Below are 20,500 nucleotides of genomic sequence, written 5' to 3'. Positions count from 1 at the left end.
AAATAACTTTTAAATATGAGTTATTAGGAAATTAATGTTCATTAATGCAAAGACAATTATTTCTGTTGCTCATAGTTTATGCAAAAATAAATACATAGGTTAAAGGTTTTGCAGAAAAAAAAAAAACCGCTTACCAGTTTGTTTACCTGACGTGCTACATAAGACCCATTAAGATATTTTTTCCAACTTGATTATTTGTTAAGTTTGTACAGCATGACAATGTGGACTTCAACATTTTATTACAGCAAATTCATCCCAATCTCAACAACTTTCAAATAACAGGTTAAACATACAAAAGAAGCTCACTTAACATACTTGCTTTTCTTATTAAATATGTAAAAAGGTCAAGATATTCACAAATAAAATGCAAACATGCAAAAAAAAAAGTTTTTTTTCTCCTGGGAATGCATCATGTGTGGGACATGGAAGAAAAAAAATTACATTTACCATTCATTAATTATCGACAGCAAACATGTTTTACATTCCTTTTCATTTACACAATAATATGACCAAAGTATTATGGTGCACTGCTTAACTGTCTATTAGTAATAATGCAATATTAATAAAGGGTATACGATGTACTTACTGGAATATATAGCGTGACAAAACACTCCGTGAACTGACCGTTAACACCAGAAACTAACCGCTAAGAATCATCACAAGCTGAGGTTGAACAACTTAACACGTTGCATTGTAAAAGCTATGCTTAAAAAAAAATAAAAAAAATAAAAAAAGGATGTCTCTTCCTTTCTGCATATTATCAATAAAACCGTTGCGGCGTTGCATGAAGTTGCTTTAAACACATACGAGTTTTGTCATACAATTTGTATTGTATTCACAATTCATGATGTCTAGTGTCCATTTTCACATGGAGCCAGAATGTAGAAATCTACGTCTAAGACTCGAGATTGAGAATAAATACAACGAGAGTCTCTGAGCAGATTGTCCGATACACTCAAAATGTCAGTGCAGGAAGGGAACGCAAGAGCTACTATGAGCCCTTTCCGGGCTTTTTGCTTATTGCAATCTTGTAGTTTATATTGTGGACATCCAAGCGACACAAAAAATATTGGAAAGCTAACAGTAACAACTTCAGCATTTGTTCGAGTGAAACATTTGACAGTCCTTGTGATGGTCGGAGCTCCACTTTGTGACCACAGCAAAAAAGTCACAAAGACAATGAACGGAGCGGAGGGATATGTATATAAAATAAAATTAAATTAAAAAAAGGTGATGTGCTTCTACGCGGAAGGTGGCTTCAATTTGCTCAGTCTTTGAGAGAACAAAAAAAAAAAAGGAGAGGAAGAGTTCTCACATATTAAATAGAAGAAAAAGTGTGTTTCAGTCAGTATTCATCCTGTTCCTCCTCCTGCTGATCATCGGGCGCTTCCTCGTGACCTTCGGGGTCCACGTCGGGCCCGTCTCCTTCAGCCAGGTCCTCGGCTCGCTCCTAAGAAAGAAGAAAGTGCTGGGCGTTAAATTCAACTCGTTAAATTTTTTACCTATCCTGTGACAAACTGAAAAACTCCTTTTCACTATATTTAACATTTTCTAAAACGACCTTTATGCCACAAGATGGCGCCAGGACATGTCAAATTGAAAAGCGGGAATTTTTTTTAACTCATGATTTTCACAATTTGACTATCCCGGGAAGAATAAAGTGTCTCTAACTAATATATCTACATGCATCTTTTGATCTGAAATGGCAGTATCTTCCATTTTTTAAATACTTTTGGAGAGGACTGCATCCATGGCTGCAATTCTCTCTCGTCTATGCGGCATTTGTGATAGTACCTGATCGTCTATAGCGTAGAGGACTTCCATTAGCCGCTCGACGAAAGGAGCGTTGTTCTCGCCCTGCTCTTGACACAGGAGCTCCACCTCTCGCAGTTTGCTGAAGTAGTAGTCCCGCTCCTTCTCCACGCCTTCCAGTGCCACCTTTAATGTGTTGACCTAACCACCCCCCCCAAAAAAAAAAAAAAAAAATCATGAGGAATGGTTTTAGGAAAATAACAGTGTAGAACAGCAAGACGGATGGATATGATGGATTCTGTCACGCAACATCTTCTTGTGTATTTTCATATTTGAATAGTGCAAGCGCAAAACCTAATTTTGGGGATTCAACTGGCATTTTGGTGAAAACGATAAAGTGGCCCAAAACTTGTGGGGTGTCACACAAAAGATATAAACAAGAGATTATTACCTGGTCAGTAAGTTGTGTGACCTGCACCTCCAATTCCTTCTCTCCTTTGGCGGGAGTTGATGCTGTGGGGATTCTTTTGGCCGAGGAGGGTCTGGATGTTGGTGTTGCCGACTTTGGGGTTGTGGAGCTTGACCTTGAGGCTCCTGTAAACAGCAAAAAAATAAATCCTTCATATTTTCTATATGAATCCCATCTTGCTACAAAAAAATAACAATGTAGTATGTTTATTTTATGTTTTGCATTTTTGATCAACTATCTGGAGTGCTGCTTACCTGCGGTTGGGGAGCTGGCGGCGTGATGGGACTTTTTCGGCAGGTTGAAGATCTGCTCGCCGGGGTCTGGCGGAGGGATGGCGTCCTGACCCTGTCTGGCATCCAGTGGGTCGTAGTCTTTGCCGTCGTAGTTGGCGTCAAAGAACTTCTTGAACCACTGGATGAAGTCGAGATTGTCCTGAAATCTGCCTTTGACCAGTTTCTCCACTGGGATAATCTAAATTGAGAAAGGCGGGTTATAAAACGGGTCGCAACGTGTTGACTGCGTGACGCATTCAAAACTCACCTTGTCCACTTTCATTCTTTTGAAAGATGCTTGTAACAACTTGAAGTTATGAATATACTCGTGTTCCAGTTTGGCTTGAAACTTGACCTTCTTAAGACTGATGCAGCCCGGAAAGAGAAGATCCATGAACTGGCAGTAGGCTGCACCTGAACACGCCAGAGAAGAATTTTTAAAAAGAAGAGAACACTCAATCGCAATTCTCACGCTAACAAAATCTGAACTCGCCAGAAAGTGAGCTCCAATTCTTGTTTCCTTCAAAATTTATAGCAGCAAGTTACCATAAAAGAGCAACTCGCCATGACTCGGAACAGACAAATCTCCCAAACAAGCAACTGGTAGGGAACACACACAAAGTCATCGAGATGAAGGAATTAGCTGACATCTTAATGCGTGTTGGCAGAGTGGTTGGGAATTGGATTACGACTTAGTCGCAGCGGGGGTACGACCGCCCGCCACCTGTTTTTATTTACTCATTAAAATCCTTAAGGGGCAATTTGACTCCCATCCAGAGTGAAGGTTCATTTGAAAAGTATCTGCCTTTTTTTGCGTGATGCTCACCTGAGGAGAGCTGCTCCACTTTGGTGTAATTCAGGCAAAGGATGTCGTTAACCCAGGCCGTTATGTCATGCCTGCTCATAGTCTCCTGGGTTATTGAGGTAGAATACACGTTGACCGCCATCCCCCAGCTGTAAAGCACAAAACAATAACACCTGAAAAGTATGCAGGGAGGGGAAAACGCAGTTGTGAGGTTCTGTGGGGACTTTGCATGTACTCTCCATGTTTGTGTGGGCTTTCTTCGTCCCACATTTCCAAAACGCTTGTCAGCTTTATTGAAGAATTTCAATGTCCATATGTGTGAATGGATGAATGTCTAATCCAACAAGGCAAAGCAAAATGAATGATTAAGAATGTCCGTACGCACAATTTAGAATGATGCTGTCCCGTCTGTCTGCAGCTCATCGCAATTGGAGTCAGTTTGACAGGTGATAACTAGACTCCATGCAAAATGGCTTGTACACAACGTTTGTTTGCACACACTTTACTAATAAATCACAGGATGAGTCGTCATGTTTGCCATCACATGTCCGTAGACGCACAGGTCGAGCCTGTCAACAAAGCGGATTGAAGCCAAGCGGGGTTAGCATGCTTTTGTTAGCCGGTTTGAGCGCATCGCGCGGCCCGGTCTGACGTCTGCTCCGTGGAGGCACGAAGAAACGAGGAGGGGGCTCAAACGTACAAACGAGAAAACAAACAATATATATATTTTTACATATGCAAGCGTGCGCTTATGACCATAAGAATCCAAACGTCACCCACGACGACGGTGAGACGAAACGTCAGTTTTACATGGATTACGGTAACAGGATAATCGCCGTTGCTATAACCAACAGGGCCAAAATGACAGCCGTAGACAAGAAGGCTCGACCAGCTAGGCCACAACAGCCCTGTTTTACATCATTTTTTTAATAATCAGACCGAATTGGATTGTACCTGTACGCGCGTTCCCCTCGCACTGTATTCTTCCGGTACGGAATAATGTTGGTGCCGTCCGGGCCGATGTCATTGTTATTCTCTCCATTCGGGGAAAGGGCTTGGGTGGGACCGGGCATTTGCGTCTCGTAAGCGTTGAACAGACGCTTCTGTTCGCCACACTCTCGGCCGGGGGGGAAAAAATGACACGCGAACACCGGGGGGTGGGCCGACAAGAAGAAGACGCGGAGAGCGACAGCCGGAGATGAGATTCTTCTCTTTTTTTTTTTTTTCCCTCCCTTCGCTCTGCTTATTCTTTTGCCAAGCTGCCAAGATGACGTAGCTGGCACGTTTGGTCATGTGACGACTACGCCGCGTAGTAGGCAAATGCGTCACTCCCAATCCAAAAGCATTGCTCTGCTGAGTGCATCAAAAGCACCAATTTGCATTTCTAGATCGCGTTTGACTGCAACGATGGCCAATCGTTCAGTGGAGATTCAACGGAAACTAAAATTGCAACACCCCCCCAAAAGGATGATGATTAAGTTAGAGAACAAGAGATGAAAATGATAGTTGTAGCCCACTTAGTCATTTTTGTGCTAAAGTGGAACAATTGAGGTTTGCTGGTGCTTGCTTTAGTGCGTCCCCCACTTCGATCAGCAACAATTTGACAGTTCATATTAGATAAAAACTCGGCATTGTGAATGAAAATGTGTTCTAAATTGCCTTACCTGGCTAAGTCCAGTTTAAACTCAAATAAAAAGTAATAACACAGATAATAAAGGTATCAATTAACCTATCCATCGGAGTAAATCGAATTTTGAATAGCATGTTTGAGGCGCTAGAAAGCTGTGCTGTAGCGTAAAACTTAACCAAGTGACAGTTCAGGTGTAACCAAATTAAGATCTAGCATAGGGGGATATTACCTATTGTAATTTGAGCTAGTTGATCTCTTAATAACATTTCTACCATTCAGTGGACTGGAGTAACGTTTAACTTGGATACGCGTTCAACTCATATCCCAAAATAGGACCGGATATTTGGCAAGCATAAATTGACACCCGTCTTATCAGTCACCAGCACCCCCTCCGCTGCTCACAAATAGACTGGCCCTTTTCCCACAGGAGGGAAACGCGATAGTGGAGTTCCTGTAGTTTTTAAAGCAGATGTAGCCGTCGCGAGGACGCTAGCTAACTTTCCGTCAAATTTAAGCAGCTACTACCACCAACAGCAAAGCGATTAATCCCGATTCTCCGAACCACACACCATGCACAACGCTACATACTAATTAGCTAACAAGCAGCTAGGTTAATGCTAATATGTTCTTGTTTAGATTCTTGTAACACTTTTGACAGATTGTGACAGCCCACATATGGCGAGCGTTACCACCACCACCACGCACGCAGGCAGAAAACGCTGCCTTTCTCATGTTGCTCGAATTCCAAGGTTAACAAAATAAAAGCACACCACGGCACAGATTGAACTCACCCGTTACGAGTCGTAGGTTTACGAGGTGTAGGGAAAAAAATATCTTTCAAGCTGAGTCACCACACCCCTTGTGACGCCCATTTGCTGCCACCGCTGAATGGAATAACGGCGCCTGATTGGATAGTTTGTCACCGAAATCGCTCTCGATTGGTCGATTGTAAAACATCTGTCACCAGACTGACCAATCACGTACGGGTGCGTTGATGCTTTGTAACAACGGACTGCTTTATTCTTCACGCTTCAGGCTCCAAAATGATCAATATACAATTAATAAATATTTCTGTCATTTCTGAAAATCAACACGTAGTACACTAAATTTGTATGATTTTAAATATTCATTCATTCATTTTTTATTTTATTTTAAATACTAAAGTAAATTTGGAAAACATGGACAGAAAACTGACCTTGAACACTAGAGAGCAGTAGTGTGTCTTGTACAGTTTGCAGCGCGTTTACGACAGCTAATAAAGGTGCACTGCTGAAGCGGAGCAGCTCAAGTGTGTCGTGCTTGAAATGAAATAGAAAGGAGTTCCCGGGAAAGAGTTATGGTATGGTGTCAACACTTTATTATGCACCACCGCTATGCAAAAAGGAAATAAAGGGGGGAAAATGGCAAGAACTTTGTGTCCAAACTATAGACACTACAGCACAGTAGTGGTTTTTGTATTATTATTATTTTCCATGTCAAGTGTGGGGCGGGTGATGGGTTCAATTTTCAAGCCACTAGAAACATAAATTATAGACAGTAATTACATTGTTTGATTGCATCTTAAATTTGACAGTGTTTTTATATTCCAGTGCAAAGTACTCACATTGCTTTTGAATGCTGTATACATGCACCAATGACAGCGTGACTGAAGTCCACTGAAATGTCTTTCCGAGAAGCTAAGGCAGTGTGCATTATCATTGTCACCAATGCATCAAATGAAGGTTAAAAAAAAACAACACGCAATAATAAGAATAAGAAGAAAATGCAAATACAGTACAGGGAAACCTCAGTTTTTGGTATGTGAGTCTTTGATAGAGGTAAAAGTGATGTTTAATGTTTATTTCTCCATTTCATTAGCAATTTAAATATACTTCACATTACTTGCTGTGTATATACAGTATGTATATATTTTTAAAATGTTGCAATTTTCAGGTGGCGAGAACATTAATTTCCTATGGGAAGCATTGCTTGCGTTTTCCCGTGACTAGTTTTTAGGCAGACTATTCGGAAGGGATTAATCACGGAAGCTAAAATTCCACTATAGTGGTAAAACCTGACCAGGTTGGCATTGTGTATTTTAAAAATACAACTCAAATGTAATTAGCGATCTCAAAAATGATATGAGACACAGACACAAAACAATACATTTTTACATTGGCTTAACAAATACAAAGCAAAACAACAACAAAAGAATCACGTGGTTGATATGGCACCTGTGGTATAATAATATTAGAGCGCTCGGTGATTATTAATCTCTTGATTTATTCATCGGCTCACAGTTTCACCTTAAATATGAGGTTGGCTAAAAATATATAGATTCTTTACACAAATGTATATTCTAAGCTATAGGATCCTGGCCAGTGTCGTTGCGTCCAGTGTTGTCACTCATTGTTGCTTTTAATATTGCTTGCCTGCCAACAAGAGGACAAGGATGTCACTAACAAAATTACTGCATGAAATGATATTCAATATTTTCATGTCAAACATACAGGATTTACACAAGTAGCATTCTTTCATTTACTTTTATCCATTTATAAATAATGAAGTGCATATTTACCAGTGCCCTGGATTTGCACTATCACTGTTGCAGCGTCATCTGTAGCACAGAGTAAACATTAACTTCACACACAGCATGATTTGAATCTTTTTTTTTTTGTGCACTTGACTAAATGTAATAAAAGGATCCCGAGTAAACATCTGACTTGCTCTACAGTTGAGTAAATGAACAGCCCTAGGCAGAAAATGAAGCCATTCTTCTCCAGCCACACGTTACATTTGCAAAAAGAGACCTCACCATGCAGGCTTGGTCCGGCTCCTGACTGTGCTTCATAAGCTCCTCGAACTTGAGCTCGTCCTCCAGCTGCCGTTCCAGGTTGTTCTCGTAACGTTCGTCCTCATGCTCCGCCGCGGTGATCCTGGGCTTAAAACTGAGGAAGGGATCTGAGGTTGTTGTTGTTGCTGCAAATGTGTCGGCGCGGCTGAGATCGGAATCCACAGTGCTCTCAGTCTCGCTGCCACCCTCTGAGAAAACAATCATTAAATCAAATACAATTAAATATGATTTTTTTTAAATTAAAAAACACTATATTTAACCCTTTTATAGTTTTTCACTGACTCCCAAATATAGCAATGACTAAAATGTGACTCAGACTAAAGCTAAAATAGCTGCCCAAAACAACACGGTTGCTAAGATTACAATTTGTCGGCCATTTTAGTTGTACCTGAATTCAACTCTTTGACTAGCGATGACATTGTGTTGGTGATGGAGTCAGCAGCGATGAGAAGGTCGTTTCTCAAATTTCTCCTGGGACCTTGGACGGAGAAGAGAAAATAATATTGACATCACTGCAGTTTTTTTTGGAATGGAACTTTTTTACTGCGTTACCCTGAGCAAAGGCCTCCTGAACGTCGCCTCCCACACCCATGAGGGAATCCTGAGGTGCGTGAGTCGGGGTAGTGCTGGCTGAGTCCGAGTGGATGGGCGTGGGAATGGGCCTGCTGATGCTGTGACTGGGGGACGAGCGTGGAGAGCCGGGACCCTGAGTCTGCAACACATAACCTCACGTAAATATGTACTAAGTGTGTTGGGGGGGGACAAGATTATTTGATCCCATGCTGAATTTCTAAGTTTGCACACAAATGAATAATCTCTCATTTGTATATGGCTGTTTGAAAAATAAACATAACTTAGAAATTCAGAGTGGATAAAAATGATTTAGTATGTGTTAAAGTCAGACGACAAAAAAAACACACACTGTCTAGATGTGTTATTACTATATCATCTAAGAGTTGAGTTGTTTTTGATGAACTCCTTGTATCTTGGAAATGTCATAATAGACACTAAGCACTATGCAATGAATCCTTCACTGAAATAGATTGCTGCTGCTTCTAAATGTTTTTGTCAATTTCAAAAAATTTGGAATGACCCACAAAATTTCAGCTGTTTTTTTTGTTTTGTTGGATTGATCTTTTTTTTGGGGGATACAAGATGCTCACCTGGCAGCAATGAACATGTTTTATTTCAAAACATGCGCAACTCCCTCACACTTTTCACACTTACAGCTTGTTTCTGTTCCTCAGCTTGCTGTGAAAAAAACAATAACCACATTATGTTAAGGTCAATTTGGATTGACCCTAGGATTTAATTACCATGCGCCCAACCAGTGTGCATGTTTGAATAGCGTCTTCTTAGACTAAGTAGGAAGACATGGAATTGTTGACACTTATTGTCAATTGATTGATGCTCAGCAAATTGATAATCAAATTGAGAATCAATGAGTTGGTGTACCCGCCTTCCTAAACTAGCTGGGATAGGCACATCCATATTTATGACGATACATTTGATTCTGGAGCGGATTTTTAGGAAATATGGCCAGAGTAATTTATTACAAGACACTACTTGACAAAATAACACAAAATAGCCCAATTTGAATGTTATTTCACGCGTATCCTCTCAACCCGGAACAAAATACATAGAAACGTTCCTCTTGACTTCCCAAAAACAGTAGTGACTAGATGAAGCCGTGAAAAAGATGGAAGGTTCTTGTCTGCGCTACCTTGAGAAGCATCATTAGCTGCTCCAGCTGTACCATGAGCTCCCTGCGACTCTCCTGCAGACTCGACATTCTCTGCTCGAGCTCATCTTTTCGTTGCCTGACAGGAAAAAAAAAAAAAGGTACAGATTGATGACACCATTATGTCACATCCATACACACTTAAGGCAAGCAGGTACAATCTGTACTTAACTCTTTCTGAACCTTAAAGGAGACACAGTGGGAATTTTAAAACGTGCGTAGATGTGTGCGCAAGAGACGGATATCGGCAAATAGAAATTCCCGCTTACCTGAGAAGTCGTAACTCAGCAAGAAGAGTGGGGTTCTGCTGACCCCTGTCAGGTGGCGGCTGCGAGGCCTCCTCATGCTGCAGGCGCAGTCGTTGAATTTCCTGCAAGATTTCTCTGTGTGACACCCACAAATGCAGTTTTAGAAAAAAATGGAATTTATGGTACATTTCGGCGGCCCTTAGAGTCCCTAATAGATCTTGTTACACAGCTACTCCAGTAGGTGGCAGAATAAACTGTAATTGCACATCTCTCATGAATTAAAACCAATTTAATCCTGCTTGTCCAAGCCTTAACTTTGTTCAGGCACTTTGAAGCTAAAGAAAAACAAGATGGCCAGCTCAGGGCGTTCAGTCCCTCACCTGTTTTTACTTTCCAGCTCAGCGATGAGCTGCCTCTGCTGTTTGTTGACATCCAGAGAACACGGCAAATCGGCGGGAACTCTGTGCTGCTGATGTTGAGCCTGAAGCAGAGACACTGTGTCATTGAAATACAAAAGAATGCTAAGTGTGCAAAATTGGAAATAATTATTTGATCCACAGATGTTCATATTCTGGTTATTATTAAATCAAAGCACTACGCTAAAATCGGACGCTGTTTACTTCTTGGTAGGTGAGCAAACATTTGTCAGGAGATGAAATAATGATTTTCCCCATTGCACGTTCATGTGTCTCACCGCAGCATCTGCAGCCAGGCGAGCAGCGTAGCGGGCGATGAGGCTGTGCTCCTCGTCTTGATGGTTGCTGCTCTCCAGCAAGCTGATGGACCAAAAAAAAAATAATAATAATAATATATATATGTATATATACACACAGATACATCGAAGAGCTGAATAAGACAGAACAACCCACTCATAATCACCGTAAACACACAGGCACTCCCGAGTTACTAATTTAATGACTGCAGACATAATATCGTAGACAACTTCCATTAAGATACAGGCAGACATTTTAGTGCACACGCAGGCATCTCTATTTTTATGTTGTTGTTGAGTATGGAAATACACAGAGTGAGAGGAAGAGAGAGAGAGAGAGTAATTACATAACCGCTCCAACAAAAAACATTTTAGTCAGTGCAAAATGCAGCAAAATGCTTTTGAATGGTATTTTAAATGAATACAAACCCACTAGAAATGTGAGCAATCATCAGCTCGTTACAAAAACTAATCTGTCACAAGTATTTATGCTTATGAAGTTGTATTGTGTATTATAAGAAACACATTGGGCAAAAATGCAATTTCCTTGAATTTTAAACCAATTTGACCCACTTTATTGTGGATCAACTATATAACACACAAAATTACTTTGAGAATAAATTTGTTACAATATTCTTACAAGCACTTACTTTGAGAATAAATTTGTTACAATATTCTTACAAAAATGATATATTTTTAAAATATATTAAATAATAGCTATTGAAAAAAATAGAGTGTCCAGTGAATTTAAATCAGTGAGTGCAAATCAGTACAAATGTTTTGATGATTGTAAGAATTTTTTTAAAAAAAATCTCTGTAGTATGCATGCAGGGTTTTCACATACTGAGGTTATTCCGAGATATCGACACTAACCATGTTTTGGGGTGGTTTTGAAGCACTTTCACATAGAGGCCAATGAGAATGTGCTCATCGGCGAGTCTGTCAACTGCATCCAGGTTGCAATGTAACCTGGACGCGTGCAGGAGTTCACAAAAACATTACAAATAAAAAAACAACACGGGTAACAAAAAGGACGGTCTGCACATGAATAGAGGGGAAGCAAAAACAACAAAAGGGTTGAGATGCCTGAAAAGCAGCCATTCATGGGTGACTGAAGAGGAACAAGGCCACATTATGTGTACTGGTGAAGGCGAGCAGCATGATTAAGGACATGCACCGCAGATACACAACACATTGCACTTTTTTACACACTCCACGAAAAAAACCTTCCAAAACTAGCTAATCCTATTTTATGAAACTCCTCCAACCATTGAAAAGGTTGACAAGACCAATAAAAGACAAAAATAATCACAAAAGTCTCGGTGTTATGATCCAAGTTCAGTTAGCTAACTACGCTAAACAAGCAAGCGGTTTCATTTGATACCGCCAAGCATTCAGCTACCAAACAATGAGCTCCCTCTTGTTAAACGTCACACAATTTGAGGCCAAGGTAAAGAAACCACAGGTGGTGCACATAATGAAGTGAACATTGGCTGGAGTCCATAGTTTCAGGTTCGGGCTAGCAAGCACGCAAGCTAGCAACGCCTGATGTAACCTGCTGTTGAACTTCTGAATTAAGTTTCTCTACTTTTGACCGATTGATTGAGTCACAATGTGAACTAAAATATGTAAACAAAACAAAAATAATAATAATCTTTGGTGTAAGATAATGTTTAGCTTGGTTTTTATGGAAATATTTCGTAAACTATGCTGCTTTATCTTGAAATTCCAATCTCAAGTTTGGGACTAGAACCTGTTACTGTCAGTCTTGGCTGTGTAAAATTTGATATATTATGAATTGCTTAACAGCCTGAGTGTCCAGATGCTTTGACATGCTCAACAACGTATAGAATACCACTCACTCGTCACATCGTCTTTTTTTTTTTTTTTCCGATCATGAAAGAGAGAAGTGTTCCCTGGGGGGTACACTTATATTGAATGCAGGTGTAACTTAACTCAAACAATCGCTTGCTGTATAGGTACTCCCCTTTCAAAAAAGAAACAATAAAACAGAGCCGATACTATATTTCTACTTGTACATTAAATCCAGCTGATGTAAGACAAATCAGATATTTTTTAGGTAAGTAAATAGGTTAATATAAAAAGTCTACACACCCCTGGGTGACACACAGTTATGAGTAAAAGGCTGAGTAAATATTTGTAGCTTTTTTTTTGCATTGCATACATGCATGGTAGCACTCACACACCTATCTCACTTACCCTCTGCTTTTCAACAGATGTTGAGTGATATCATGACTCCCGCTGGAAGGCAAACTAGGTGCATTCAGCAAGAGGAGGGCGACATACGGACACAGACAATTGTTTGGTGTCCGCTGGGAACTGAAAAGATCTCATGGGAAAATCCAGGACATCCATTGTTGTACTCACTTTTTGGTGGAGTACGGGTTCCCTGATGTTGGCATTGAGTGGGAAAACGAGTATTCATTGGCGATGTTCATTGGTCTTGGCGGCCTAGGATGAAAATAAGTGGTGGTTTTAATCCTAAAAGTGACCAATGTTGTATTTTAGACATTTAGTTGGACTACAATGTGAAATATTACAGTTAAGGGAGCACATTAATTCAACAGAAAAGCGAAAAAAAAAAAAGTTAGCGGCTGCTAAAGAGTGGGTGAACACAAAGGATGAGAACAAAACATGCAGCTTGATTCAAAAGGACACATTTTGGGAGGTGTTAAAGAATCAAAGAACACTCACCACGTGTCTCTATAGAGAACAAAGTGGAGGCAAAAGAGAAAAGTCACAAAGTTGTACAGAGAGAACTTTTAACATCCAGTTATTGTTTTTCTAGATAAAAAAAAAAGTAAAGGCCGGCTAATTGTTATAAAACATGGAGTGGTGGCAGCCGTGTTGAGCAATGACTTATGACTCATTGACTTATTGGCTGAATCCAAGAAAAAGGTGCTAATATAGGAACTTTTTTTCACTATGATTAAAATTTGCTAAAATTCCGTCCAATTATTAATGCATCTCACAACAAAGCCAAATTCTAGAGCTGTACCTGCAAAACAAAACCAAAAAAACTGTTTAATCATCCAAAGCGTCACTTTTCATGGGATTTCCAAACTAATTCTCATGGGACCACTTTGCTTTCCTGAGACTCTTTATGTTGGTGCGGCAATCCGATTTAACCGGCGAGACTCTCACACAAAGACACAAAAGCTCAAACGAAAGCAACAGTAGCGACATTGTTGTAGATTGCAATCACTCCCCGAGCTGTAATTAAGCTTCATTGATTAGCCGAGCCATGAGGATTGACTGGAATCGCTCAGAACTTAGAGGAGGCGCTGACCGGATTCCTATTCAGTGGGGAAAGTATCGTAAGTAACTCAGAAGCGAGATGAGGAACGTACACAATATGGGCGAGGTTGAGAGGTTTTTCCGGCGAGTCGGGAAACATAGGATGGGGAGGCTCTCTGCTGGACGCGCAACTCAGAGACTTGCTGAGGGCATGAGATAGCTTCTTGGCCGGAGATTTCTGAGAACAGACGACACCGGGAGTACACGTGAACGATCGGGCCGATGACATCATGGCGCAAAAAAAACAGCCGCATTGACTGGTCCGGCTGCAGACACACACCTCCCTCCCTCTCCTTGCTTCTTACCCATGATGTGTACTCCTTCATTTGATGCTGGTTGCTATGGGAACCGCTGGCATGCCCCCTCCAGAAGCAGTCCTGACAGAGCTGGTAATTATGACATTGCTGGCAGCGGTAGCGGAAGCCCATCATACTCTCAGTGTGGCAGTAGGAGCACTCGACCGGGTGAAAAACTGCAGGGGGGGGGGGGTGCAAGTATAAATAGATGCAGTAGTAAACACTGATATTCTTGAATAGTTATTTCCGTCATTTGGGAAGATGTCCTCAAAGTACGAGCACAAACTTCAAAACCGATATATTTGTTTTTTTTGTGGGTCCAGTCATGCTGAAATGAAATAGCAATTCATTCATGATAGCGGTGATCCCAAAAAGGATGACAATAAAATCTCGGAAATCTTATTATAAAAAATCTCAAAAAAAAACAAACTCACTCCCAAACGCCCCATAATGTAGAATAATAATCACTGCCGCCTACCGTTCTCCACATTGGCGAGCCGGTGCATGAGCGGCAACCACACCAGACACTGAGGAGGCGGGTCCGACATCAACGTGTCCAGGAAAATATTGAGGGAGACCTTTTTCTGCTCACAATGGAAAGCAGGGGAAAGGTCAAAATACATTCGTGACGAGGTTTCATTCAGGAGAAGCTCACCTGCTGCATGAAGCAACTCTTGGCCGCTTGCTCCGTGTAGCCGAACGACGGCCCCTCAAAGACCGCCATGGGCAGCTTGAGAACTTCCTTCAGGAACTGGTCAAACTGCGCGTGCGACATGATTCCCGCCGGATCGGATATTAGTGAAAAAATATCTGTGGGCGACATTGTGCAAACAAATCAAAATAATTGTCGGCGTCCGACGCGGGTGGGCTAATTACATGAACAATGTAATTAGCCCACTTATTGAGGGAAAGGAAGCAAGCTGTTCAAATTGTTTTGTTTAAAAAACACAAACAGCAAGGAAGAGCCAGGAGATGCGTGCTTGAATTATCATGCGGGAGTCATTTGGGTTTTGTACATTTCAAAATAAAAGTGAATAAAAGCATTGAAGCAACCTAACCACACCTACATAATAGTGCAGTATATATTATTCTATATTTTATATAATATCAGACAAATTACTCACACCAAGTATGTGATCTTAAATCCATTGACAATGACAAGTAAAAAAAGAAATAATAACGCTGCTTACATCTTAATTTATCCAGAATTTTCCCTCCACAGAAGGTTGCTAGGGCCATCTTTACAACAAAGACTGTAATCTTGCCACGGCCATCTCTAGAAATAAACACAAAATATTACATTGAGGTCATTCTGACAGAACCCCCCATCCCAAAAATTGATAAAAAAAAGAAAATTAATGAAAAATTAATTATGATTGGCACAGAAAAACACAACAAAAATGGATTAAAAAAAGAAAATGAATAAAAAATTAATTATTATATATTGAGGTTATTGGCACAGAAAAACAAAAGAAAAAAAGAAAATGATTGAAAAATAAATTATAATTATTATTCAAAACATGTAAACTGATCATTAAAAGTGTTTTTTTTAGGTTCAGTGCTGATTTTTTTTCAATTTGATTTTTTTTTTTTATTGTATTCACAGGGTCCAATGTGTTTTGTGTGACGCCTGCGCAAAAATGACACCCGCTCGTCACACCGTTGCCGTCAACAGTCAGTATTTTTCCCACCTCGGGCGACAAAAGAACGAGGCGTGACTCACGGGTCATAGGCCGCCAGCAGAAAGCTGAGCAGCGAGCTGATGGCGTGCTCGACGTTTATCTGGTGCGTAGTGGGCATGCGCTTGTTCAACTGATACAGGATGGTGGACAGCACCACTTCGAGTCGGCCCACGGGGACCTCCACGCTCAGCTCCTCTGCGTTGAGGCCGTTTTCTCGGAAGGCCTCGATGACGTTCCAGATGTCGATCAGATGAACTGGGAAGCGAGAGTGGACGCTAGTAGGCCACACGTAGCGGGAGCAGAAGAAGATACGGGGCAACTCACGGTTGCATTTCTTCTGAACAAATCTCAGTTTGCAGGCTGTTCTATAAGTTGACAGTCGAATGGAGTCCAGATCCTTAGCCCCTAAAGATTTTCGGAGTGAATTAGCTCAGAATAAAATCATCATTTTTTATTTTTTTTTAACACTTTCAAAACACTTTGTACAGAGCCTCTCGAGAAGCTTGGGCACCATCCAAAGCGATCCAAGTGAAGCGCCGCCTCTCAGTCTAGTGTGAAGTTACTTTTTAATGGGCCGACGACCAGAGCCGCAGCAATTAACTGAAATTCACTCGAGCTTTTCAACCCTTATTGTGAAAGGTCTTAAAAACGCATCGAATGAGTTTGCATATTCAAGGCAATATATATTTTCCTCCGCATTTTCAAATTGGGTTCTATGGATGGCGATTGCGTCATCATTTCCAATCATTTGGTGACCTTTTTGTCATCCTCTTTCGGTTTATCATTGATTTGGATATGACGCAACCATTTTCATCGCTATCAAATTTGTCAAACCTGAAGGACATTTTAATGGCCGACGAATGAAGGGAGGTCGGCGTAGATCAGGACACGCGCCTTTGTACTTACTCATCTCGACAAGCAGTTGCCTTCTGTCCGCCATGTTGTCGCCGCTCCGCCCGCAGTCTTCAATCATTCTGATCAAGAGAGAAAAAAAACGAGAAAGTAAAAGTCAATCTACGCGTTCCTGATTTTTAGCGGTTCTCGTAAAAATCACGACTTGATGAGTGAACACCAAATGTTTTGGACTTAATTCCCTGAAGCGTCAGAAGGTAACTGATAAAACCATTGTGCGTGCGAGACTCGAGTCGCTTCATTAATACGAGCGGACATAATGAGACGACAACCATTCGGCGTGACCGCCACTCAAATTGCTCGATTTTCACATTTTGTTTTTCCACATATATGATACAAATGCTTTCAACACATCATTAGGTACACAATCTAATGAATTGGATATTGTTCCTTCTTTGCTTTCACTTTTTTCTTTTTGCACTATTTCCAAATTGAATGTACACACACACACACACACACACACACACACACACACACACACACACACACACACACACACACACACACACACACACATACACAGAATCCGAGGGCAGGTGAGCAAACATGAGTAAGACAAGGACAAGACTTTCAAGGAATCGGGACAGAGGGAGCAGCCGAGAGACGACTCACACCACGCCTCGCCGCACACTGTCCGAGGCAATCTAATACACTTAGTCATGTGCACTGTTGCCATGGCAGCAAGCCTTCATACACACATACACACACCCCTACACCACCACACCGCAGACGGGCAAAGTTTACTAAGTAAAGTTTTTTTTTCCTATTCCTGAATATTGAGAAGTAGCTCAGTGGGAACGCTCGTTTTCTTTGGACGAAAGGCTTGAGATAATCGTTCATGCATGACTGACAGTAATTCGTTGTATTTTGGAGACATAATTTAAATAAGATCATAAAAATTTGAAATCAGCAGGTTTCGTTTTCAGAGCCTAACAGTCACTTGTGGTACTTTGAACCGCTGTTAAACGTGCCAGCCTTTTATTACAACAGTGCTGAATGACTGATTGAAAGTTTTTCTTGCTAGCTAGACGCTATAACGCAAAACGGGCAACATTACGTATCGTCAAAGCAGAAAATGAAAAAAAAAAAATGTCTTAAGCCCTGATTGTCTACATCTGATCTCAACAGCCATAACTCAAGCGCATCATATAAATCCAAGTACTCATCTACCGACCATTCAGAACAGCGGATGACACATTCTCAAGATTATTCATTAACTCGTGATGAAGGCTGCCATGCTAGGTGCCAACCTGCTCAGCTGGGGCCTTCATGGGGGGGGCTGATTGAGTGTTAAAAACCGTATTCAAGGTCACTAAAACATCTTCCGTGCTAGTTTCTTCGTATGCCTTCGTGAATGTGGGGAGAACATGAGCTGAGATTCGAACCCAGAACGTCTTCCAGACGATGAGGCTAACCAACCGCGAGCAGCTGGGAGTGTTAGTACAAAAGAAAATCTCTTTTGATGATCAAGATCATCATTTCAGGACAAGACACGGCCGTGAAGTTGCGCTTGATTCATTGTGAGGCCACTGTGAACGTGCTTTGAGATGTGTAGACAACATCAGGCCAGCGCCGGCGGCCACGAGTCCAGTGTCACACTCCAAGCTCGCCCCATTCATCATTTCCCCCCCTGTGAGTGAATCTAAACGCAGAAATATGCACTTTTAAAAGATTTACACCGATAGCGGCGCTAGAAGGCCCCGGACCATGTGACCTTCGGTAGACCGTTATCATTCTGGGAAATAACAAAGATTGATACAATCTAGCGCATGAGTAGATATTAAAGCAGCCTAAAAACAAATCATACCTCTCATAAAACACCATGCTGAGACTCCTTCCGCTCGCTTTGTCTTGACTTATTACAAAGTCCTGACGGAAAGAAGCGCACGCGAGGCCAAATCTTCGTTGTGTCTGAAATTAGAACTTGTCTCGGACGCGGCCTGTGCTGCCTCTATCTTTAACTATCAAATGAGAAGGCTCCACATTCTTGTGCAGCTTTGCCGGCGCTCCAGTTGCAAGACCCTAAACCTCGTTCCTGGCATGTGCCCAAACCGCATTGCTCTTTCCCACCCGGCCAACCCCGACCCACCACCTCTCTCTCTCTCTCTCTCTCTCTCTCTCTCTCTGTCTGTTCTTTTGTCACATGGGCAGCATTGGAAAATAAATGCCCTTAAAAGAGAAAACCGTGGCATACATACCATTAACCGCCGACAGCCTCGAGGGGCTAAATCTTGCCAAAAGACGTGACAAGGAATGTAGAGTCGGATTTTTTTTCAAACTTGGGCAAATATGCAACAACCGTTCTAAGTTTGAGTTGGGTTATTACAGAATTGGCAAACTGTTTTAAAATAGAATACAGAAATGTGGATCTGTTATGTAAAACAGTCTTGAGATAAATATTTCATGATAGCTATAAAGGGGATTCTTCAAAAGTTTTTATTTTGGTACGATTTTGTTGATATTACCACCCAGGATTTATCCGATCAAAATGATAACCAATGAACGATCTGGTGAGAAGACAGAACACCATACTAATCTTCAATTGGCAATAAACAGCTCACAGCATCCATTTTGTTCACAATTGTTCATTTTCTGCCAAACTGAAACTAAGTAAAAGCAAGTTGAGTTCACCAAACGATGCTTGGATCTCATATTTCGAAGTCAAAACAAGTATAAAACAAAAAATACAACTGATTGTTCAATTTAGAAAAATAAATTGCAAACCCCATACATAAAGTCCTGAACTGGGATTCAAACCTAGACCCTCAGAACTGCCGGGCAGAAATAATAACCACTATCTATTCGTCAAATTTCTAATTTAAGACTAAAAGTTTGGGAAAAGCCTGTTTCCAAAGGTCATCTCAGTCAAAGCAATGACGTCGGATTGGCAAACACAAAACCCAACCCACTTATTTAAGGCACGCTGGAGATTTTGAAAATATGAGCACCAACCAAGCCCTCACTGGGGAAAAACGCGTATAAAAAAAAAGATCCACAGCAGCCATTGTGGTCAAAAGGTAAGAGGGCAGCGAGAAAGGCAACAGGCGCCTTACTCGTATGCTCAGCATGCATCCTGCAGGAGACACCTGTGTGTAACAATAAACGCACCATTCCAATGTTTACAACGATAAAAAAAAAAGTGTCAGTTAACATTGCGTAGTGTCAAATTACACATAATACCGTCCCGGGTTAAGGTCGCGATTTGACTGCAGCTGCACGGCCACTTACCACAATATATTTCTAGGCATGTCACGCCACATCGTCCCTCCAGGAATCCCGCCACCAACACAGCCGACCGTGTCCTGCAGCCCGCTATCAGGCTTCTTTGGTAGCCGGGCGACGCATCACTTACAAGCAGCCGTCCCCCTCTTGTCGTAGTCGCTGGTGTTGTCGGTAATGTTCGTGCTTTGCAAAGCGCGCACACGCACACGGGTGGCCTTTGCTGGATGACGTAATGCAGAATCTCGTCACTAGCGCCAGTGTGCGTTTTTTTTTTTTTTTGCTGAAGGATGATTCAAGTTTGGAATAAAAATTGAGAACATACAAAGCCGTATTGCTCGAGGTTTTCTTTTTCTTTACTCATTTATTTACTACGCAAAGTTTTCACCCCCCCCCCTTATTATTGGACAATGACGTAATGTACATTACCGCACCAAGCCTGGATGAGTTTTTGCAAATGAATGGCATTGGCTGAGGCTTTTTTTTTTTTTAGATAAAAGCACTGCAAATGTAAATGATTTAAACGTATACTAAAAATATGAGACATTGACTAACTTGTTTTGAGACATGCATTTAAAATACGCAATGTGGCTTAGCAGTTTCACAATCAT

General features: G+C 41.3%; 2 protein-coding genes across 8 annotated transcripts; both read right to left on the bottom strand.

The window, feature by feature from the left end:
* Positions 1-222: 222 nt before the first annotated feature.
* mapre2 (microtubule-associated protein, RP/EB family, member 2) lies at positions 223-5,806 on the bottom strand. Of its 4 annotated transcripts, none has more exons than XM_085931013.1 (7): positions 5,720-5,806; positions 3,320-3,447; positions 2,762-2,907; positions 2,476-2,692; positions 2,204-2,346; positions 1,795-1,953; positions 223-1,450 (listed from the first exon to the last, which is right to left on the bottom strand). In XM_085931013.1, the coding sequence occupies exons 2-7, from the start codon at positions 3,438-3,440 to the stop codon at positions 1,346-1,348; spliced, it is 891 nt and encodes a 296-aa protein (XP_085787139.1). In that variant the 5' UTR covers positions 3,441-3,447; positions 5,720-5,806; the 3' UTR covers positions 223-1,345. The 4 variants fall into 4 exon arrangements, with proteins under 4 accessions (XP_085787139.1, XP_085787140.1, XP_085787137.1 ...); XM_085931014.1 differs by lacking the exon at positions 5,720-5,806 and adding an exon at positions 4,963-4,985; XM_085931011.1 differs by lacking the exon at positions 5,720-5,806 and adding an exon at positions 4,253-4,923.
* A 454-nt stretch (positions 5,807-6,260) lies between these two features.
* dtna (dystrobrevin, alpha) lies at positions 6,261-20,052 on the bottom strand. Of its 4 annotated transcripts, XM_085931007.1 has the most exons (21): positions 19,899-20,052; positions 16,665-16,732; positions 16,083-16,163; positions 15,800-16,013; positions 15,267-15,352; positions 14,732-14,886; positions 14,555-14,660; positions 14,086-14,252; positions 13,834-13,958; positions 12,851-12,934; positions 11,336-11,431; positions 10,445-10,526; positions 10,131-10,231; positions 9,772-9,885; positions 9,485-9,581; positions 8,989-9,012; positions 8,314-8,473; positions 8,150-8,239; positions 7,723-7,949; positions 7,486-7,524; positions 6,261-7,339 (listed from the first exon to the last, which is right to left on the bottom strand). In XM_085931007.1, exons 2-20 carry the CDS (start codon positions 16,729-16,731, stop codon positions 7,507-7,509), a joined length of 2,094 nt encoding a protein of 697 aa, XP_085787133.1. In that variant the 5' UTR covers position 16,732; positions 19,899-20,052; the 3' UTR covers positions 6,261-7,339; positions 7,486-7,506. The 4 variants fall into 4 exon arrangements, with proteins under 4 accessions (XP_085787133.1, XP_085787134.1, XP_085787135.1 ...); XM_085931008.1 differs by lacking the exon at positions 8,989-9,012; XM_085931009.1 differs by lacking the exon at positions 11,336-11,431.
* Between the last annotated feature and the right edge of the window lie 448 nt (positions 20,053-20,500).

This window comes from Syngnathus leptorhynchus, chromosome 14 (assembly GCF_054491065.1).
Source record: "Syngnathus leptorhynchus isolate UIUO chromosome 14, UIUO_Slep, whole genome shotgun sequence".
Lineage (NCBI taxonomy): Eukaryota > Metazoa > Chordata > Actinopteri > Syngnathiformes > Syngnathidae > Syngnathus > Syngnathus leptorhynchus.
Note: the sequence above shows the minus strand (reverse complement) of the source record. Positions and strands in the feature narration are given on the sequence as shown.

What these genes read in the sequence shown, in the direction of transcription:
- mapre2 (XM_085931011.1), bottom strand. Translation starts at nt 4,371, where the DNA reads ATGCCCGGTCCCACCCAAGCCCTTTCCCCGAATGGAGAGAATAACAAT. An exon ending in AGTGGAGCAGCTCTCCTCAG is followed by an intron (nt 2,908 to 3,319) that starts GTGAGCATCACG and finishes TGGCGTGTTCAG; the next exon opens with GTGCAGCCTACTGCCAGTTC. An exon ending in AAAGAATGAAAGTGGACAAG is followed by an intron (nt 2,693 to 2,761) that starts GTGAGTTTTGAA and finishes TTCTCAATTTAG; the next exon opens with ATTATCCCAGTGGAGAAACT.
- dtna (XM_085931007.1), bottom strand. Translation starts at nt 16,731, where the DNA reads ATGATTGAAGACTGCGGGCGGAGCGGCGACAACATGGCGGACAGAAGG. An exon ending in TGTTCAGAAGAAATGCAACC is followed by an intron (nt 16,014 to 16,082) that starts GTGAGTTGCCCC and finishes CTCGCTTCCCAG; the next exon opens with TTCATCTGATCGACATCTGG. An exon ending in CAAAACCACCCCAAAACATG is followed by an intron (nt 10,527 to 11,335) that starts GTTAGTGTCGAT and finishes TTGGTCCATCAG; the next exon opens with CTTGCTGGAGAGCAGCAACC.